Source organism: Lampris incognitus, chromosome 15 (assembly GCF_029633865.1).
Source record: "Lampris incognitus isolate fLamInc1 chromosome 15, fLamInc1.hap2, whole genome shotgun sequence".
NCBI classification, from domain to species: Eukaryota; Metazoa; Chordata; class Actinopteri; order Lampriformes; family Lampridae; genus Lampris; species Lampris incognitus.
In genome coordinates, this window is record NC_079225.1 from 40,664,893 (window position 1) to 40,686,000 (window position 21,108).

At 48.2% G+C, this 21,108-nt stretch overlaps 1 protein-coding gene across 4 annotated transcripts in view; it reads left to right on the plus strand.

Annotated features, from left to right (window-relative positions):
* fynb (FYN proto-oncogene, Src family tyrosine kinase b) overlaps positions 1-21,108 on the plus strand; it is a 102,405-nt gene that overhangs the window by 76,763 nt on the left and 4,534 nt on the right. Inside the window, exons 5-12 of one of the 4 annotated variants that reach the window (XM_056295137.1) lie at positions 518-616; positions 3,239-3,342; positions 3,669-3,818; positions 11,116-11,280; positions 12,172-12,327; positions 14,962-15,141; positions 17,754-17,830; positions 18,751-18,904. In XM_056295137.1, coding sequence (XP_056151112.1) covers positions 518-616; positions 3,239-3,342; positions 3,669-3,818; positions 11,116-11,280; positions 12,172-12,327; positions 14,962-15,141; positions 17,754-17,830; positions 18,751-18,904 — 1,085 coding nt within the window. The remainder of the gene's footprint in view (positions 1-517; positions 617-3,238; positions 3,343-3,668; positions 3,819-11,115; positions 11,281-12,171; positions 12,328-14,961; positions 15,142-17,753; positions 17,831-18,750; positions 18,905-21,108) is intronic. The other 3 variants (XM_056295138.1, XM_056295139.1, XM_056295140.1) reach the window with 3 other exon arrangements.

Genomic DNA, 21,108 nt, shown 5'->3' on the forward strand with positions numbered 1-21,108 from the left:
GACGCCCGACCAAGCCGGAGGTAACACGGGGATTCGAACCAGTGATCCCCATGTTGGTAGGCAACAGAATAGACCGCTACGCCACCTGGATGCCCCTCATGCGCTTTTACGTTGTCAGTGGCGCCATCTTTAACACTTCAAATTGTCCTAATATAAACTGACATTGAACTGTCTGTACCATGATCGTGTCTGAATAAACAGTCTCCCAGTTTGCCAGACTTCCTCACCAAAAGCATTCCAGAGTAAAACTAAGTTTTTGGCGTTTTTTGTCTCAAAATCTCCATGTCAGCAGGTCGACTCTTCCACCACAACATGTGCAATTCTTCATGTTCTTTCGCATTATTCAGGACACTTTTCAGCGTTCGGAAGTTTCCGTTTGGATTTTCTTGTGCGCGTCTTCAAAATCCTCATACAAAGAGCTCGATAGGAACACGTGACATGTACTGCACATTCAGTCTTCCTCTGTATAATCTCTTCTCTTCCCCTTCTCTCCATCCTCCCTCTCTCTCTCTCTCAGTGAAGGTGACTGGTGGGATGCTCGCTCGCTCACCACCGGTGGAAACGGCTACATCCCCAGTAATTACGTGGCTCCGGTGGACTCCATCCAGGCCGAAGAGTAAGTACTGGTGCACATGTGTGAGTGTTCTCTACAGACCAGCCGCACATGCCCTTACTGGCTTCCGTCGTGGACACGCTCTGAATTAGAGCCTTAAAATTAATGCAAGCTCCTGGACACTGTCTTCCAACAAGTGTCCAGCAGTGGACCCACTAACCCAGACAGCGTTAGCGCCTTGCTCTTCCTGTCGAGCGACACAGGGATAAACCCTGCAGTGTTGGATCCATGCCCCGACCCAGTGAGCTATACCTGGACCGACGTCCTATCTAATGCGCTAAAATCAGCTTACATCAGGAGTGTGTTGGGGCTGCAAAATGAAACAATAAAATCCTGTTTGAATGTGAAGTGCAAATGCAGCCTCGGTTCAAATTCCTATTCAACTCTGGTTGAATCAGGGTGTAGACAGAGGCGGTAATGTTTAAGAGGGATTTAAGAGGGAAAAGGTGCACAATCGGGTGACGGTGCTCGTTGTTGCTCTCTAGTTTGCAAAAAGCGACTGAAATTTTTTTTTTTGCTTTGTTTACGCTTCTTGACCAAATGGAGTGATTTGGCGTTTTGAGTCTTGCCATACTAGCAGCATGTCCTCATTATTTATCTATTTGTACGTTTGTCGTGTTTTTTTTTCCCCCCACCTAAAATAGTAAATTCCTCCATTCATCTTCAAAACATTACACAGTTGACAGCCTTAGAGTGTGTGTGTGTGTGTGTGGGTGTGTGTGCGTGTGCCCTGAAAGCATCAGTCTCTTCTGAGAGTGCACCGGCTGTCACTCACAAACACACACACACACACACCACTATACTGGCGCACTGTGAGGCGTTGTCTCTATAAATCCTCTGCAGCTTCCAGGAATGCAACACAAAGCTGGTGTGTAGAAGCATCTTTGCCTCCTCGGGGAAAGAGGAAGTCTGTTCACACTTTGGTCTCGTGCCAATCAGACTCCTCCGCATCGCTTTCTTCCACTCAGAGGAAGAGGTTGCACCATCCCAACATCAGGTCGTAAGGAATAGGAAGGTTTTCTTCATTCACCGCCGGCTGTGTAGGTGGCGTATGTCACATTCTTGGGAATTTGTTCTTTACGTGTGAGAAAAATGACGGTGGACAATTTTGAGCACGCCGATGAAAAATGTTTTAATTGGCAGGTCGGATCACGCGGTCGGCTACTGAGTTGTTTATCCTGCTGAGCTGATTAGGATTCGCCCTCTCTCTCTGGAGTCTTGAACCGAATCAACATTTTGATTACCGGGCGATGTGTCCGACCTCCGGGCCCACCGGCCATTACGAAGAAGGAACAACTGGAACAGCGAGGGTAGTGTTGTGCATTAGGTAATGTCAAGTATATCAAACCGAAACTAGTTTTCAGCTGGTTTAATCCGCTCTAAACAAGGGCAACAAGACTTCATCTCAACTCCATGACACGCCTCGTCTGTGACGCCAAACAGACACAAGTTAAAAACACCACCAAAAAACTGCCTTTTTAGATGTTTCTAGAAATAATCACATGTAGGTTTTCAGAGGTCCATGTGGATGGAAATGTTTTCTCCCCAGTTGTATCCGGCCAATTACCCCACTCTTCCGAGCCGTCCCAGTCGCTGCTCCACCCCCTCTGCCAATCCGGACAGGGCTGCAGACTACCTACCACATGTCTCCTCCGATACATGTGGCGTCGCCGGCTGTTTCTTTTCACCTGACAGTGAGGAGTTTCACCAGGGGGACGTAGTGCGTAGGAGGGTCACGCTATTCCCTCCAGTTCTGTCTCTCCCCCACCCTCGAATGAACAGAGGAGGCGCTAGTGCAGCGACCAGGACACATACCCACATCCGGCTTCCCACCTGCAGACACGGCCAATTGTGTCTGTAGGGACGCCCGACCAAGCCGGAGGTAACATGTGGATTCGAAATGGCGATCTCTGTGTTGGTAGGCAACGGAATAGGGAAACGGTAGCGGACTTGTTTAAACAAGCGGTTCCAAACTTCAGGCACTAATAATGTCAAATGTGCATTTCTGCATAATCCTGCCATTAGGTCTGACTGCATGTCTTTGGTCTCTGGCTGGATTAATTATTATCATGAGAAAGAGAAAATGCTGTTCATGCAAGTTCAGCTAGGATCACCTTCCTTCTTCATTTGCTTCCCTTTCTATTCATGCACCCAGAGTGGTGGGCCTGGTAATTGTAGTGGTGTTTGACCACTCCCATTTCCCAGACATCCATTCAAAATGGGAAGCCGGTGCTCGTGTGTCCTCGCCGCCCATCCAAAAAGACACGGTTGAACTTGAAATATCGCCGTTGATCTCGTGCTATTCGTTGGTCGAGGTCTTTTTCCAGATTATTTTGACATACCTGCTTGTTAGACCTTTTCCTCTTCATCAAACTCACCTCTACCTGCCTGTTTCTTCTGCATTTGCCTGCTATGATGATGTAATACGCTATAAAAGTGTTTATGATTTTTAATATCCATTGATTACTTTAGCTTAAGTGTTCAACACGCCCACAGTAAAAAGTGTCAATAAGAACATTTGTTTGCATGTAGTAAGTCTCCAGGATTATAGCTTCAAAGCATGTAGCGGACTCGGCCACACGGGGTGAGAGCTTTGGCTAAAATCTCCTTTCTCTTTTTCCACAGCTGGTACTTTGGTAAACTGGGCCGTAAGGATGCGGAGAGGCAGCTCCTGTCCACCGGCAACCCTCGCGGCACGTACCTTATCCGGGAGAGCGAGACCACGAAGGGTAAACCGAGAACTTTGACTTTTACAAGTGTGTGTGTGTGTGTGTGTGTGTGTGTGTGTGTGTGTGTGTGTGTGTGTGTGTGTGTGTGTGTGTGTGTGTGAAAGAGATTCTGCATTCACTTCATTGCACACCACACACACACACACACACACTTACACACTTACACACTTTATCTCAGACTGCCAAAGGTTAAAACGATGAGGTCATCAGAGACTTCCTGCCCCAATTATTTTGATGACTCAGCTGCGTGACGGCCCACCCTCTCGCCTTCACTACCGTCTCTCCAACCCCCCCACCCACCCCCAAACCTTCATCTCATCCCTCAGGTGCCTTTTCCCTGTCTATACGGGACTGGGATGACGTCAAAGGAGACCACGTCAAGCATTATAAGATCAGGAAGCTGGACAGCGGTGGATACTACATCACCACCAGGGCCCAGTTTGACATGCTGCAGCAGCTGGTACAGCACTACTCAGGTACAGAAACTCTCAGACAGCATGAAGGCTTAAGAAATTAAATAAATAACTAAAATCTCCTCTGCCCTGCCCGCAATGCTGAGATTGCGTCTGTTTTTGGCTGTGAAGTGGAGAGTGCAAGGACAGGACAAACTGACCCGCATTTCTTTCTCTCTGTGTAAAACACTGTAACTTTATTTTTGAAAACGATAAAGAATATTCTGTAGTCCAGAGATAGCTATAAAGAGAGAGATAGAAGAGGATGAAAGGCAACAAAGACGACAGACGGAATTCAAACCTGCGGCGCTGTGATGTGCAAAGTATTCAACTTGGGCCACGTCCACCTTAGAAACCTGAGAAATTGGAAAAGGCTGTTTTCTTGTCAAAAATGGGTCAGATGTTTTCACGTCCTCGTAAGCGTTTTAAGATTGTTTTCGAAAGGCGTGCCACCCACACCAAAACTCCAAAACGGCAGCAAAGCACCGGCGTCTCTTCTACCGGCCATGCACAGGCCAATAGGCAGATGGAGCCTGGATCACATGACAGTCATAAGCCAGCATTTTCAAAACGCTCCATTTCCCCCCGTCCACATTACGACGCGAAACTGACGTTTTCAAACGTATTCACCCTGGAGAACGTTCTCCGTGACGCCGTTTCGTCGGTTAAAGTGCCAGCTCAGTGTGGATGGAAGGTCAACATGGAGGAAAAAAGGCTGATTTGTGTGTGTCGGTGTGGACGTGATAGACATGGCTTCAGCTTGCAGGAGTCTGTTACACTTGGCACCCCATATGGGAGAAGCCCAGCAACCACAGAAGGCATTTAGTGGTATATCCGCAGTTTTCTAACGCAATTTTAAGGATCTTTTTTCCAAAAACGAGTTTCACTCTTATTTTCTCTCTGCATTTTGTCTGCCATCAGACACCGAACCACACAGGGTTTGCTTTATGGCACTCATATGTTAAATAAAGCAGTTTTACTTTACTTTGTGTGGGAACATAGCTCCTCTTCTTCTACGATGGTCTTTTCAGCTACACCTTGTAAATAAATGCACACGTCGTGTTGTCGCATTATGAAGAACAAAAACGAAACGCCCCCTAGCTTGTCTAAAATATTTTGTGCACAGTTATGAGTGTATGATGAAAGATCACATGGTTGCAGTTATTCAAAACCTTTGAAAAGCGTTTGTTCTCGCTACCGCCACTCCCTCCCTTCATTCACTCTCTAGCTCTCTTGACCCACGCTGCTCTCTGTTGCTGCCCAATCTGAGTCAACCGTAGATGTGCACGGTTGACTCAGATTGGGCAGCGACAGTGTATGAATCTTGAACGGCCATAAAAAATAGGAATCGTGCCGTCCCTGCAGGTGGTGCCCTAGGCGACCACCTAGGTTGCCTATGCCTAGAAACACCCCTGCCTCCTCTCGTCAGACTCCTCTAATCTGGAGTCCTCTCTACTTTTCTTCAAAAAAACCCCCCAAAAAATAAATCATATCACGCTGCATGCTCTCCTTTAAAAAAGACGTGAATGGAATAAAACAACAGCTGAGCTTCGCCTTAGTGACTTGTACAGCGGAGCCAGGCCGGTGGCATTGTGGCCTTGTTTCAAAGCCCTGATAGCAGCAGCCCTCCGTTCGGCCCGGTGTCCATTATCTCCAGTTGATCCAGGACTACATTAAGCGGATGCTGTGACGCGACGTTATTGCATCTCGACCTGCAGAGCTTTCAGAAATAGAAGGTGGCCCACATACAAGACGTAACCAGAGAGCAAAATAAGAAATATAAAATTCACCTTACACTTTAGTGGTCTGTTGAACTGAGGATAACACGGTATCGTTTTGTCTCGACACCTGATCCTCTCAGCACTAGAAATATGACTGTGACGGTAGAGAGAGAGAGAGAGAGAGAGAGAGAGAGAGAGAGAGAGAAGTCATGTCTGGCCAAATATAGAATAACTGATTAACTTATGAATAAAATAGATTCAATTATTCTGTAATTTGTTGTAATTCAGCTATTATGGCTGGTAATTACTGAGTAAATATGGTTAAAATAGGGGCTTTTCTATATCTCTAGGTTGCTTCTTTGTCACCACGTGCTGTTGAATATATTTCGCATAAAACACTGGGGTAAATTCACAAATCACATGTATTTTGAATCCTTTGTGTCACAGGGACACATAGTAATTATCCGTTAAGCCTGGATATCAGGTGAATGCTGAAGGTCGTGCTGAGCAACATGACCTCAGTACAGATAGCACGACATTCAATATTCCCCCTGATACTCAGGTGTAACATGATTACTTTTTATCTCTGTGACACAAAGGACTCAAAATACGTGTTTGTCAGAATGTGATTTGTGGATTTCTCCCATACCGGGTTTGATACAGATTATATTTGACAGCACATCACAGTGTAATTACTAGGAAGCAAACTGGAGATATAGAAAAGACCCAGTTTATTCCTATATTATTCAGTAATTACCACTCATCATAGCTCAATTACATCTAATTTACTCATATATTACTCAGTTATTTCTCCATAGTGAACAGCCTGCAATTTAAAGTGTTACCAGGTACAAGCACACAGACAGACAGGTGGTCAGACAGCCAGTCAGACCATCAGATGGACAGACTGTCAGACAGACAGACTGTCAGACAGACAGACGGTCAGACAGATGGTCAGTCAGACAGACAGACAGACGGTCAGACAGATGGTCAGTCAATCAGACGGATAGATGGTCAGTCAGACAGACAGTCGGGCAGATGGTCAGTCAGACAGACAGCTCAGAAAGGTTCAGCTGGGTTTCAGTGTGCCTCATGGCGAACTCATCCAGATGGGAACGAGGAGCTTGTTGTTGCCGGCCGGGGACGTGCTTTGTGGCACAGCGCCCCCGTTGAAGAGACGACCACACATCAATTCAGTAATCACATTCCTTTGAGAATGAGATGCAGGTCTTTGTCCTCACTTTGCACTCGTCACATCACCTTTTTTTTTTTTCCCTTTTCTTTCATTTCTAGCTTTTATCCTTTAACGTCTCTCTGATTCGGTGCGCGTGGCCAGGTGAGAGCCACACACACAACATGTGCGATGAGACGGCCTTTGTCATTGATTGCCCTTTGCACTTGTTTATTGCTTTCTGTCTCTGCCTCTCATCTTGTTTCTCTCTCTCTCCCCACTATTGAAAGGATGGCGGGACGACGGTTCTGTTTCTTGTCATGCTCCGATCGGCGCATTGACAAATCGATGTTTAGGTCCACTGAAATCAACACTATGGATTTTGCCGTATGTGTTTGTGTCATGGTACATTAAGCGGCTCACCCGCTGCTCTTTACTGCCGGATGATGGGCGCCGTACCTCCCACGCAGATGACCTTGACCCCCTCTCTCTCTTTTTTTTTTTTGGTTTTGTTTTTGTTTTTGTTTTTTTTCAGGGCTTGTGTTGTTTTTAACGTCTCGCTTTTCCTCTGCTGTTTCAAATTTCTTATTCAATGTGATGGCAGGGGTCACCACCAACACCACTAAGCCAGCAGGCCTCGGAGGTCCTTCTTCGTAGACAAAACGGTGTCCGGTTCAGCTAACGCGTGTGATCGTCGTGTAAAACGAAACCCACTCTCACCGACACCTCGATCATCATGTGGTGGCTTAGCAACCGCGTATTGCTGCGTTAGCTGACTCCACAAACTCAGAGCGAGCCAACTCCTATCGGAGAGCATTGATGGTCGATGGGATTTAAATCGATCAGACGCTAAAAAAATCTGTGAGCATGGGCATGAATACGTGAAATAAAAATAACTGCACCACCGTGGTACAGTGGTTGGCACGGTCGCCTCACAGCAAGATGGTCCTGGGTTCGAGCCCCCCGGGTAGTCCAACCTTGGGGGTCATCCCAGGTCGTCCTCTGTGTGGAGTTTGCATGTTCTCCCCGTGTCTGTGTGGGTTTCCTCCGGGTGCTCCGGGTTCCTCCCACAGTCCAAAGACATGTAGGTCAGGTGAATCGGCCGTACTAAATTGTCCCTAGGTGTGAATGTGTGTGTGTCGGCCCTGTGAGGGCCTGGCGGCGGCCTGTCCAGAGTGTCTCCCCGCCTGCCGCCCAATGACTGCTGGGATAGGCTCCAGCATCCCCACGACCCGGGTTGGGATAAGCGGTTTGGATAATGGATGGAGACCCTAAAAACCTTTTTGTACCAAACAACTATTCGAATGCCAATCCATGCTAATGCACAAGCTGGTAATTCGACCAAACAACAGACAATGAAAAGGAGTTGGAGGTCCTCACTCTTACAATATTCTTACATATCTTAATTATTCATTCAGAGCCATTTTATATCAGAGGAAGACTTGTTTATTCCCTTGCAAACAGCAATGAGCTTTAGACACACCCATATTTGTATAATACAATAATAATTGAAATTGTAATAATAATTATTGTTATTGTAAAATAATTAAAAATTGTAAAATAATAAAAAATGAAATTGTATAGTACAACAAAAGGTACATTACTGTTTGAATCAAGTGAACAGTGCTCCCAAATCTCCAAGCAACAGAAATAAAGCTAAACATCGAGTCTTTTGGGGCTGGCCATACATCAGCTGAAACAATTATTGTCACTACAATCTTCGAGAAATGAAATCGGACCAACGTCGTCGTCCTTCCCGCCAACGGGAAATGGTGTCGTGTGAAAATCCGTGACTCTCTGTAAAAGGATTCACCTCAGTATTACCACGCCTACAGTTTGGCCAAATCTTCTCATTTCACAGCGATCAGTGGCTGCTCCGAGGCTCGTGGTGCGGACTGGGCCGTGTTGACGGGTTTTTATGACGGCCGGCAGAGTGCTGTATTGATACCCCGGCAGAGCCGTGGCAGCTGCCACAGCCGGGGCCAAATGGGGTTTGATGGCAGATGTAGAGTTATCACACTCTCATGGGTGACAAAAGAGACCTCCCTATCTCTGCTTTACTGCCCTGTGCAAACAGCCCCGATGCCTTATCACTCACTGTCCGTGGGGTGGTGGTGGAGGGGGGGGTACTTAAATGTCACTTTGCGAGGCCAGACTGAAAACGGCGCCCCATGCCGGGCTCAATCAATGGTGAGCAAACAAACAGTCGCGCTTCCTCCAGAGGGAAGCGAGAGAGGCTCATGTCGAAGATGACACACCGGCCGCCCACCGTCCCACAAGGCACTCAGACACGAGGAAACAGTGATTGGCCGAATGGAACGCCAATCACTAAGGGGTGGGTGGGGGCGGGGCTAGAGATAACGCATTGCACAGGGCCTAAAATCCCTATGGTCCACCTCTGTGTTTAACCACACGGCTGCATACGCACGCGTTGTTTCCCCACAGAGTGACTGACAGCTCTTGCTGTCACGTCACGATCACTGCCGTGATCATGAGGTGCGTGGGAGTCGTGCGCGCCGTTAGCCGAAGTGAGCCATAATGACCTCGGGGCCCCTGGACGTCTCCTGACGGACCCGCCGCGTGCGTGGCTGCAGCAGACCAGTTTCCCCAGGCTAGCCACCGGCATCATAAACTAATTTGTTTGGACCACGGCAACAAGAAAATTGAGACAGCTGGGGAAATAAAAGCCAAAGACTTTTGTTTCAGTCTGTTACGGTTTCCGTGTGCAAGGCAAACAATCGTCGGGTCACAGCTTGAAGTTAGCCGGATTGAACTCGGACCTGAGCATTGAAGTTAAGTGTAGGTTCATATGACTGCCACGCCATTTTGATTCCCAAACGGGGAGATGTTAAGAAAAACAAAAAGTAACCCAGTAAATGTTAAAATATCAAGGTTATGGTTTTTTTTAGGTGAGGATGTTACAAGTGTGGGAAAGTGGTACTGATCAGTCCGGGACGTGACGGGCAGACCATCGGTCTGTCTAACAGGATGATCTCAAACTAGGACTTGAGTCCAGTAGACCGATTGCGGGCCTCGCCATCAGGGGCCCTGACTATGGAGGTCCCTTTACTGAGGAGCTCAGACTGGTCAAACTTATAAAAACCCTCTCAAATATGCACTCTCATTCTTGTGAACCCTCTCATTCTTGTTTCACTGTTTTTCTTCTTTTTCCTGTTTGTCCTCAAATCTACTTTTCTTATGTCTTCTGTCATCTCGCTAGTTGGCCCTCTTTTGTTCCATCGGTGTGTTTTATTCATTCGTGGTTAGTAGGGTAATGCATAAAGTGTCACATAAATCAACTAATTTTTACTATTGTTGTTATTGTTATTGTTACTATTATCATTGTTATTATTATTACTGTGACTACTACTGCTATTATTGCTATTGCTACTACTTTGGACTCCCTGACCCTGGTCATCAAAGAAGGTTGAATCAGTTCATCCGGATACAACGTTTATTGACGTTTATTATTATTGATCTGTCAATAAACATTGTATCCAGATGAACTGATTCAGCCCTCTTTGATTTCCTTACCTGGATTGTGCATCAAGACCCTCTCTTGACCCTGTGTGTTTCAGGAAGTGTGGGGATTTTCAAACTGTGATTTTTGACTTGTGTTTCTGCTCTGTGCCTGCTCCGCTGTATGTGCTGTCACAGTGAGAGTTCATTGCTGTCACCAATGGGTGACTCTCTGTCTCTCTGTCTCTCTCTCTGTCTCTCTCTCTCTCTCTCTCTCTCTCTCTCTCTCTCTCTCTCTCTCTGTCTCTCTCTCTCTCTCTCTCTCTCTCTCTCTCTGTCTCTCTCTCTCTCTCTCTCTCTCTGTCTCTCTCTCTCTCTCTCTCTCTCTCTCTCTCTCTCTCTCTCTCTCTCTGTCTCTCTCTCTCTCTCTCTCTCTGTCTCTCTCTGTCTCTGTCTCTCTCTGTCTCTCTCTGTCTCTGTCTCTCTCTGTCTCTCTCTCTCTCTCTCTCTCTCTCTCTCTCTGTCTCTCTCTCTCTCTCTCTCTCTGTCTCTCTCTCTCTCTCTCTCTCTCTCTGTCTCTGTCTCTCTCTCTCTGTCTCTCTCTGTCTCTGTCTCTCTCTGTCTCTCTCTGTCTCTCTCTGTCTCTCTCTCTCTCTCTCTCTGTCTCTCTCTCTCTCTCTCTCTCTGTCTCTCTCTCTCTCTCTCTCTCTCTCTCTCTCTCTCTCTCTCTCTCTCTCTCTCTCTCTCTCTCTCTGTCTCTCTCTCTCTCTCTCTCTCTCTCTGTCTCTCTCTGTCTCTCTCTGTCTCTCTCTCTCTCTTTCCTTTTCTTACCTGTAGCAGGCTTTGCCATCTAAGTTCCTTCTGTCTCACCGCATATCTCTCTTATCTTTCTTTGCTGTGTGTGTGTACACTGTCTGTGTCTGTGTGTGCGTGCTTGCGTGCGTGGCACTCGCTATGCTGGTCTACGCAGACCGACCCGCTGGGCTCTGCTGCCGATTGGTGGTGCCCTGCCACAAGGGGATGCCCCGCCTCACCGACCTGTCCGTCAAAACCAAAGACGTGTGGGAGATCCCGCGGGAGTCGCTGCAGCTGATCAAGCGTCTCGGGAACGGGCAGTTCGGGGAGGTCTGGATGGGTACGGACCCGATCACCTCCGCAGCCGCCCGACCCAGGAGGCGTTGGGGAAACGCCACTTCCAGAACCAGGCAGAGACACCAGACAAGGGTCCAAACCAAAAACGGATGATTTAGACACGAGGAGGACGAGTCAAGGGCACCTAAGTGCAGGCTGTGGGAACGGTGACATTTTAAACATGGGCGGGGCTAAACATTTGATTGACACAAGCGACCCAGCCCACTCAAGGAGAGTTGTGGTTTTCTCCATTTCATGGACCGCATAAAGTATTTACAGAAGTCAAAGTCAACTCACCCGCCACACAGTGAGTTAACTGTGTCCAAATTAAGTTTTTTTTTACTTTTGTGTTATGATTCGCTGTGTGCGGCAGACAGTTGAAGGCCACACGGTTATCCAATCAGGAGTTGTCTCTCTTAATACGAGTAGTGAATGGCAGAAATGGGTAATACCGTAATGTCAGACTGATATATATATATTATCCCTCATCATCACGTTATCTTTTTAGTAGTAGTATTTTTCTATAGTTTTAAAAAATGTCCCACTGGAATGTGACAGTGGTTGCCAGAAGTGGATCCCGCGGCCCGTGCCCCCATTTCCCGTGAAACATCTGGAAAGGGCCGTGTTTTTAATACGTCACCGCCCCGCACGCCTGCACTTCGAGGCATGTCCCATGCCGCGCTGACGTGACCGAGGAGTCATTTCAAACTCGTCCTCCCTCCCAAATCTCTTCAGACAACATTTAAACTGTCTGGTGACTCTGCCGCTGTCACGGTTCCAAGATGGCCGCCTTCCAGCCGCCTCGTTGCATGTTCCACCGTCTGATAGTTAACCCTGTGTGCCTTGCCTCCCCCCCCCCCTACAAACCCCCTGTCCTCCCCCCTCTGCCCTCTAGAAAATGTGGATGGTTTGTGTTTTAAGTTAACGGGCGTGTGTGTGAGCTACATCCCCGACACGGTGGGCCTGAATCATGACGCCTGGGAGATTGACCGGAACTCTCTTGAGTTGGAAATAAAGCTAGGGGCGGGATGTTTTGCTGAAGTGTGGTATGGTAAGAAAACCCATCGAACTCTCATCTCTCTCTTTTCATTCTGGGGCGTCTCTCGGGTGGTCGATTTGATGATTTTCAATTAACCTCCCCCCCCCCCCTCCCCGGGTTTCTTTAACCTGCCAAAAAGGGGAAGAAAAGATAAACAAATTGCTTTTCTTTTTTTCTTTTTTTATCCTAATTGGAGATAAAAGCCTAAAATTCGCCTCGTTCCTTTTTGGGACCCCTGCCGGGTATTGCTGGTGTTCCTTATGTAACACTTAATCCACAAAACCAGATTTTGAACATTAGTTTTTGATTAGAAATCCAATCAGCCAGTCCCCCGTTGTTGTTTTCTTCATTTCATTATGTACAAATTCAACTTCGTCGACAGCCAAGTAGGTTCGCTCAATGTTGGAATGAGTTTTAGTGGTAAAAACACAAAAGCACAAACACGTTTTGGTAAAAAAAAGATCCAACATTATCCATGAAAAAGAAACTAAAGTTATATCAACGCTTTACGTGTATGCTTAGCAGAGATTTGGGGACATGCTCTGTTTTCCTGTCGCTGATGCAAACTGGGAATGGGCCCCCCGCCCCAGCTGACGCCCAGTCCTCCAGGATCCCATTACCACACAAACCAGTGGGTGACTGGCACTGCTCCCCCAACAGGGCCGCACAGCTGTTTCACTAACAAACCCTACCCTCTTGAGATTTATGGCCTTACCCTTTAATTAAACCCACCCTTCCCCCCCGAACCAGACCCGCCCCCCCCTTCCTTGCCTCCATAACCCGGCAGCAACACGCCGTAGAAAACACATGTAGGACAAATGTCAACCGACCAGCGAAGGTCTGTCATTCCCTTAAGGTCGCCGCCGGCATCACGACCTCCACTGACGGCCATAGAATGAGATGAACGCGGCACCGCAACAGCTGACCTAGCGCTGTTCAGAGCCGTGTGTACGCAGGGTTTAACCGGTTTCCAACCCAACACCTAAACCTTCCGCTTCCACTAAGACACCCCTTCACGTTTGCATCTCCGGCCTCGAAACCCGAAGTGATGAACCGGAGTCGCTCATGTCCCTGTTTTGTGCAAATATGAACAGGTGGCGCCGTCAGTGAGATTATAATTGCGTGGCGTTTGCTCTAAACGCAAATCTCACATTTATGAATATTGCCCGGGTGTCAATGTGATCTGCGGCGTCAACAAATATGGAGGCGGCCCTTCGAGTTTTGTGTATTTCTGATGAGCGATGCCAGAGAAGAAGTGTGTTTTCCTGATGTTCTCCGGCAAAGAATTTGGCAAAGAATCCACAACCGTAACCTTAGGAAGAATTTTGTCCCCACGTCTGTCCAAGTTGAACAGTGACCCGACACACACACACACACCACCATCATTGTTTTGAAGGGAAATGACACGTTTAGGGGGCGTGGTGCGGCCGTCTGGGTGGCGTAGCGGTCTATTCCGTTGCCTACCAACATGGGAATCACCGGTTCGAATCCCCGCGTTACCTCCGGCTTGGTTGGGCGTCCCTACAGACACAATTGGCCGTGTCTGCGGGTGGGAAGCCGGATGTGGGTATGTGTCCTGGTCACTGCACTAGCGCCTCCTCTGGTCGGTCGGGGGGGGGATAGCGTGATCCTCCTACGCGCTACTTCCCCCTGGTGAAACTCTTCATTGTCAGGTGAAAAGAAGCGGCTGGTGACTCCACATGTATCAGAGGAGGCATGTGGTAGTCTGCAGCCCTCCCCGGATCGGCAGAGGGGGTGGAGCAGTAACCAGGACAGCTCGGAAGAGTGGGGTAACTGGCAACTGGGGAGAAAAAAAGGGGGGGGGGTTCATTGTGCGGCTAACTACCACACACGTCCATACATACACAGCCAAAGTCATTTGTATAGAAACTAGAGGCGACTTCCTGTTTCCAGCAGCCGTTAATAACCGGACTGAGTGTGAGCTGGATCGGATTAAGCGTTGAACTAGGGAGCGAGAGCCGCCGTTCGCTGTCGTGTGACCGGGGCCTAAATGAACGGGGCCTAAAATAACGTACAGGAGACGACTAATCGGTGAACTCGGCTGGCGCGGTGTTGGGCAGGGAGGAGAACCTGCATGCACACGCCTCTCTGTGGTACCTGGGTAAGTATCCCAGACAGACAGGAGGCGTAGCGCTGAGGTTCAGCGGTGACTGGCTGACGTCCAGTGAGGAGCTTACAGGCCGGTCGCTTTTGTTAATCAGCCCTTACAGAGGATTATATACTTTGCCCCGTTGGCATATTTCGGATTTTAAAACCCACAGATTTTTTTTTCCCCTTTCACCCATCTCAAGTCGAGGTCCTCCGTAAACCTCGAAACCGTTTCCTTATCCCCCGGGACAGCCTTTCTGCACGAGACTTAGAACGCCGGTCCTCGTGCCGTCATCTCGTTCTGTCTCCCCTGTTGGTCTAATTGTCATTTCAAAGCAAGAGTCCCATTTTGTTTTTATTGAATTTTCCTTTTTGGGGGGGGGGGTTGGTTGTGACGTACGAGCATGATCCCCTCTGCACGCCGACAGTCACCCACTGTGTTCAGTATCCACACCGGCCGGGTTGTCGAGTCCTGCTCTGTAGCGGTGCCAGTGATGTGGTGGCTTTACTGACGGCGGCGTGTTTGTGGGCACCCAGGGACGTGGAACGGCACCACGAAGGTGGCGGTGAAGACCCTGAAGCCGGGCACCATGTCCCCCGAGTCGTTCCTGGAGGAGGCGCAGATCATGAAGAAGCTCCGTCACGACAAGCTGGTCCAGCTCTACGCCGTGGTGTCCGAGGAGCCCATCTACATCGTTACAGAGTACATGGGCAAAGGTGGGTTAACAAACGCACACGTTCATGTTCAGTGCACGTTTGACTCGTGCGTACGTGGACATTTTGTCCGCGTTCCCCGTGTCCGGCGTCTGGACACGAATATTCTGGGATACAAAATGGGAATGCAGGTTACTGGGTACACACTTTTCCATTGCAGACAGCAAAGGCTAAAGCCTAGTAGAGATACTGACAATACGGGCGGCGCGGTGGTTAGCACTGTATCCTCACAGCAAGAAGGTCCAGGGTTCGAACCCGGGGGTTGTCCAACCTCGGGGGTCGTCCCAGGTCGTCCTCTGTGTGGAGTTTGCATGTTCTCCCCCTGACTGCGGTGGGTTTTCTTCGGGTGCTCCGGTTTCCCCCACCATCAAAAAAAAAAAGAGACATGCATGTCAGGGTTAATACTCCTGTCTGTGCCCTGACCGAGGCGTGGCAAGACCAACTGGAGTTGGTCCCCGGGTGCTGCACGGCGACTGCCCACTGGTCCGAGCTACACAGCTAGGATGGGTTAAATGCAGAGCAGAAGTTCTCCCCCAGGGATGAATATAGTATATCAAAATCAAGCTAAAAAAACACGCCCACACAATTACACACACACACACACACTCAAGTACATGTTTCAAATGCTAACTGGATCATATTGAGTGCAAAAGCATAGCCTGCATCAATACTGCACACACACACACTGCAAAGGCAGGAGAACAAACGGGAACACACCCATGCCGGCCAAAATGTTTGGAGGGTACAGCTAATAACATTCTGCAACCATCAGCTTGCACAGTTGTTTGCTCAAAACAATCAAATGTGTGTATTTTTGGCACAAGTGTAATTGTTTCATTTGGGTCTGTTTTGCTCTGGTATGCTGTTGTTGTTGTTTTTTTTATGTTTGGTGTGGTAACAATTAAGGCCTACCAAACAAAACAGTCCTCCAAGGCGCCGGGATTTAGGAATCCCACATGAAAGAGCCACGCACACACTTAAAACAAAGAGAGAGGGAGAACAGACTTGGATTTGCATCGTTGTGTTTTGAAAATGACGGGACTGCCCCATCCAGGTCAGCCTGTGGACTTCCAACACAAACATGCTTTGAAGAGAAACGCGTTTCTTCTTAGAGCTCATCAACGTGGCGTTATTAGAAGTCAATTCATGTTGATTCATATTATCTACGTTCTGTTATCTGTTATCGACGCTCCAGCACCGACCTGCCGAGCTTCAGATAGGACGGATAGGACAGATGGGACAGATGGGACAGATAGGACATATGGGACAGATGGGACAGATGGGATAAATAGGATAGATAGGACATATGGGACAGATGGGACAGATAGGATAGATAGGACATATGGGACAGATGGGACAGATAGGATAAATAGGACATATGGGACAGATGGGACAGATAGGATAGATAGGACAGATGGGACAGATGGGACAGATGGGATAAATAGGACAGATGGGACAGATCGGACAGATAGGACAGTCTGAGTCACCAGTTACACCAAAACATGACTAGCTACTAAATCTTTTCATTGACTTTGACGTGATGTGAACAAAGAGGACGTAAGTTGCAGCACACGGTCTATTCCGTTGCCCACCAACACGGGGATCGCCAGTTCGAATCCCCGTGTTACCTCCGGCTTGGTCTGGCGTCCCTACAGAAACAATTGGCCGTGTCTGTGGGTCAGTCGGGGCGCCTGTTTGGGGGGAGGGACTGGGGGGAATGGCGTGATCCTCCCATGCGCTACATCCCCCTGGTGAAACGCCTCACTGTCAGGTGAAAAGAAGCGGCTGGCGACTCCACGTGTATGGGAGGAGGCATGTGGTAGTCTGCAGCCCTCCCAGGATCGGCAGAGGGGGTGGAGCAGCGACCGGGACGGCTCAGAAGAGTGGGGTAATTGGCTGGATACAATTAGGGAGGAAAAAGAGTAATACAAATAAAGCGTATCAACATTATATATATATATATATATATATGTATATATTCCCTTTTTTTTCTCCCCGATCAAATTTTGGCCAATTACCCCACTCTTCCAAGCCGTACCGGTCGCTGCTCCACCCCCTCAGCCGATCAGGGAGGGCTGCAGACTACCACATGCCTCCTCCGATACATATGGAGTCGCCAGCCACTTCTTTTCACCTGACAGTGAGGAGTTTCACCAGAGGGACGTACTGCATGGGGGGATCACACTATTCCCCCCAGTTCCTTCTCCCCCACCGAACAGGCGCCCTGACCGACTAGAGGAGGCGCTAGGCAGCGACCAGGACACACACCCACATCCGGCTTCCTGCAAGCAGACCCAGCCAATTGTGTCTGTAGGGACGCCCGACCAAGCCGCATATTAAATTGGCTGTAGTAGTAGTAGTAGTATTCACTGCTGTTTTGACTGCAGCTGCATAATGAGAACTAACCAGATGTATGGCAATCCAAGTCTAACAAACAACTCATTGCCAGCCCACTGCAGACTTGTGATTTTTGGCATCTGTCACTAAACTCTCACAGATTTTTTTCTAGAATTGGACCACGATGACGGACACAAAAAAAAAAAAAAGCAAAGGAAAAATTCCGACTTGGTGTGTGATGTGATCTTAATAGCAGAAACCTCTCTGGTGTGTTTTAGGAAGCCTGCTGGACTTCTTGAAGGATGGAGAAGGTCGAGCACTGAAGCTTCCCAACCTGGTGGATATGGCCGCTCAGGTATACGGCATCAGGGAGAGATTATGACATTAACCTGAAACTCAAACACGGCGTTTCACAAAGTCAGGACTGGTTCATCTCTCTTGTCGGCTGTTAGGTTTGGCAACAATCAGCCATCACTCATCCATCCGATGTAGTCACGCAGATAGAAATATCAGGTCCCCTGAAAAAACAGATTGTTCTGTTTGAATTAAGCAAATTTGAAGGAATATCAGGTAGTCATGGTCTCTGAAGACTTTTTAAGACCTGCAAACAAAAGAAGTTCTGTTAATGTGTTGTTGAATGAGATGTTTTGTCTGTTATCATATTGCAGCAACAATATTTGGCAGATGTACTTTTCATTAAAATGTTGAGATCAATGGGGCGTCCGGGTGGCGTGGCAGTCTGTTCCGTTGCCTACCAACACGGGGATGCCGGTTCAAATCCCCATGTTGCCTCCAGCTTGGTCGGGCGTCCTTACAGACAGATTGGCCGTGTCTGCGGGTGGGAAGCCGGATGTGGGTATGTGTCCTGGTCACTGCACTAGCACCGCCTCTGGTTGGTCGGGGCGCCTGTTCAGGGGGGAGAGGGAACTTGGGGGAATAGCGTGATCCTCCCACGTGCCACTACCCCCTGGTGAAACTCCTCACTGTCAGGTGAAAAGAAGCGGCTGGCGACTCCACATGTATTGGAGGAGGCATGTGGTAGTCTGCAGCCCTCCCCGGATCAGCAGAGGGGGTGGAGCAGCGACCGGGACGGCTCGGAAGAGTGGGGTAATTGGCCGAATACAATTGGGGAGAAAAGGGGGGGGGTCCAAAGTAATCCAACAGTGATTTAGTTACTTTACATTACTTGCAGGAATCAAAATAATTACATTACCTAGTCAGGTTACTCGGTAACGGGTTACGTTTCAATAGTAACTTTCCCCACACTGTAACTAGGTGGCAGCAGGCATGGCATACATCGAGAGGATGAACTACATCCACAGAGACCTGCGCTCTGCCAACATCCTGGTGGGAGATAACCTGGTGTGCAAGATCGCCGACTTTGGACTTGCCAGGCTGATCGAAGATAACGAATACACAGCCCGGCAAGGTGAGGTGTACCTTCCTACTTCATACACATACACACACAGGTGACCTCCGGCTTGGTCGGGCGTCCCTACACACACAATTGGCCGTGTCTGCGGGGGGGAAGCCGGATGTGGGTATGTGTCCTGGTCGCTGCACTAGCGCCTCCTCTGGCCGGTCGGGGCACCTGTTCAGGGGGGAGGGGGAACTGGGGGGAATAGCGTGATCCTCCCATGCGCTATCACCCCCTGGCGAAACTCCTCTCTGTCAGGTGAAAAAGAAGCGGCTGGTGACTCCACATGTATGGGAGGAGGCATGTGGTAGTCTGCAGCCTCCCCGGATCGGCAGAGGGGGGTGGAGCAGCGACCGGGACGGCTCAGAAGAGTGGGGTAAGTGGCCAAGTACGCTCGGGGGGGAAAAAAGGGGGAAAATCCAAAAAAAACAGAACTGCTCTCTCATAAATGTATGAACATAATAAACATGTACCCATGTGAATACGGATACACACAATAATGTGCAGTGCATTGACATGCCTCTGCTGTCTCACACACACAAAACACACACACTCACACATTCACATACACACAAATATGCACATAAATACATGCTCACATACTGTGCAAACAATGTGCAGTGCACTCATTTTTGTGCAACATGCATTCACTTCCTGATACATACACACACACACACACACATATATATATATATATATATATATATACATGTAAGTGCACCTACACACAGACTGAATAATACACTGTCCCTCTTACACACACAAACACACGCAAACGTAGACACAAACACAAACCTACATAATCGCACGCATGCACACACACATTTGCATTAGGTAATGGAGGGAGTTATCTCAACAGGCCACAAATTTAATTCCTACCAAATGGTCGCCAGTTAAGCCACATTCAAGAGGCACCGCCAAGCATGTTTTCACTCTCGGTCTGTCTGAATTAAACAACGTCAGGCACCCCCTGCCTGTTAGAAGGAGAGAAACGTACAAATAGTTGCCTCTGGGCTGTTCTTTTCTTGATCTCCTCAGGTTTCCCGTTTTAATAACTGCTGTTTTCAAAATGGCTCAACCAAGCGGTACAGCAACAACAACTTGTACAGCAGCACTAAGTACAAGTACCATTTTCTTCAGACACTAGCACCCCTCTGGAGAGAGAGCAAGAAACACAGAGAGAGAGAGAGAGAGAGCCACTCAAAAGGAGTTAGAGCATTTCAAAAATTTTACAGCATACAGTGCCGTGGAAAAGCATTTGCCCCCTTCCTGATGTCCTCTATTTTAGCATATTTGTCATGCTGAATGATTTCAGATTTTCATATAAAATGCAATAAGACCAGAACAACCCAAGTAAACACAAAATGCAGTTTTTAAATGATCATTTCATTTGTGGAAGGAAAAAGGTTGTCCAACACCCATATCACCCATATGAAAAAGTAATTGCCCCCCCTGAACTTAATAACCGGTTGCGCCACCTTTAGCAGCAACAACTGCAACCAAACACTTCCTATAATTGGAGATCAGTCGTTCACATCACTGTGAAGGAATTTTGACCCACTCTTCTTTGCAGAATTGCTGTAATTCAGCAACATTGGAGGGTTTTCCAGCATGAACTGCTCGTTTCAATATCTCAATGGGGTTCAAGTCAGGACTTGGACTAGGCCGCTTGAAAACCTTCATTATGTTTCTTTTGAGCCATTCTGAGGTGGACTTACTCTTGTGTTTTGGATCATTGTCCTGCTGCACAACCCAATTACACTTCAGCTTCAGATCACAGACTGATGACCAGACGTTCTCCCTCAGAATGTTCTGGCAGAGAGCAGAATTCATGGCTCCTTCAATGATGGCAAGTCTTCCAGGTCCTGGGGCAGCAAAGCGTCCCCACACCATCGCACTACCACCAGCATGTTTGACTGTTGGTATGACGTTCTTATTGTGAAATGTTGCGTTAGACAGCTTTAATCAAGCACCTGACACCATTGGCGACTAGGTTCCCCTCTATTAAGTCTTTTCGACTGGACGATAGATCAGCGCATGAAGGGACTCATGCAGAGTCATGGGGGGGAGGGTGTATCCCATATGAAATAATAGGCTACTAAAACCCAGTCATTTAGAGATGTAATTACATGTTGTTCCCAGCAGAGGGACGCTGGCAGCACATTTTAAGGTTATTTGTGCTGTGTGCAGGAGCCATTTCCTTTGTGCTGGAGATC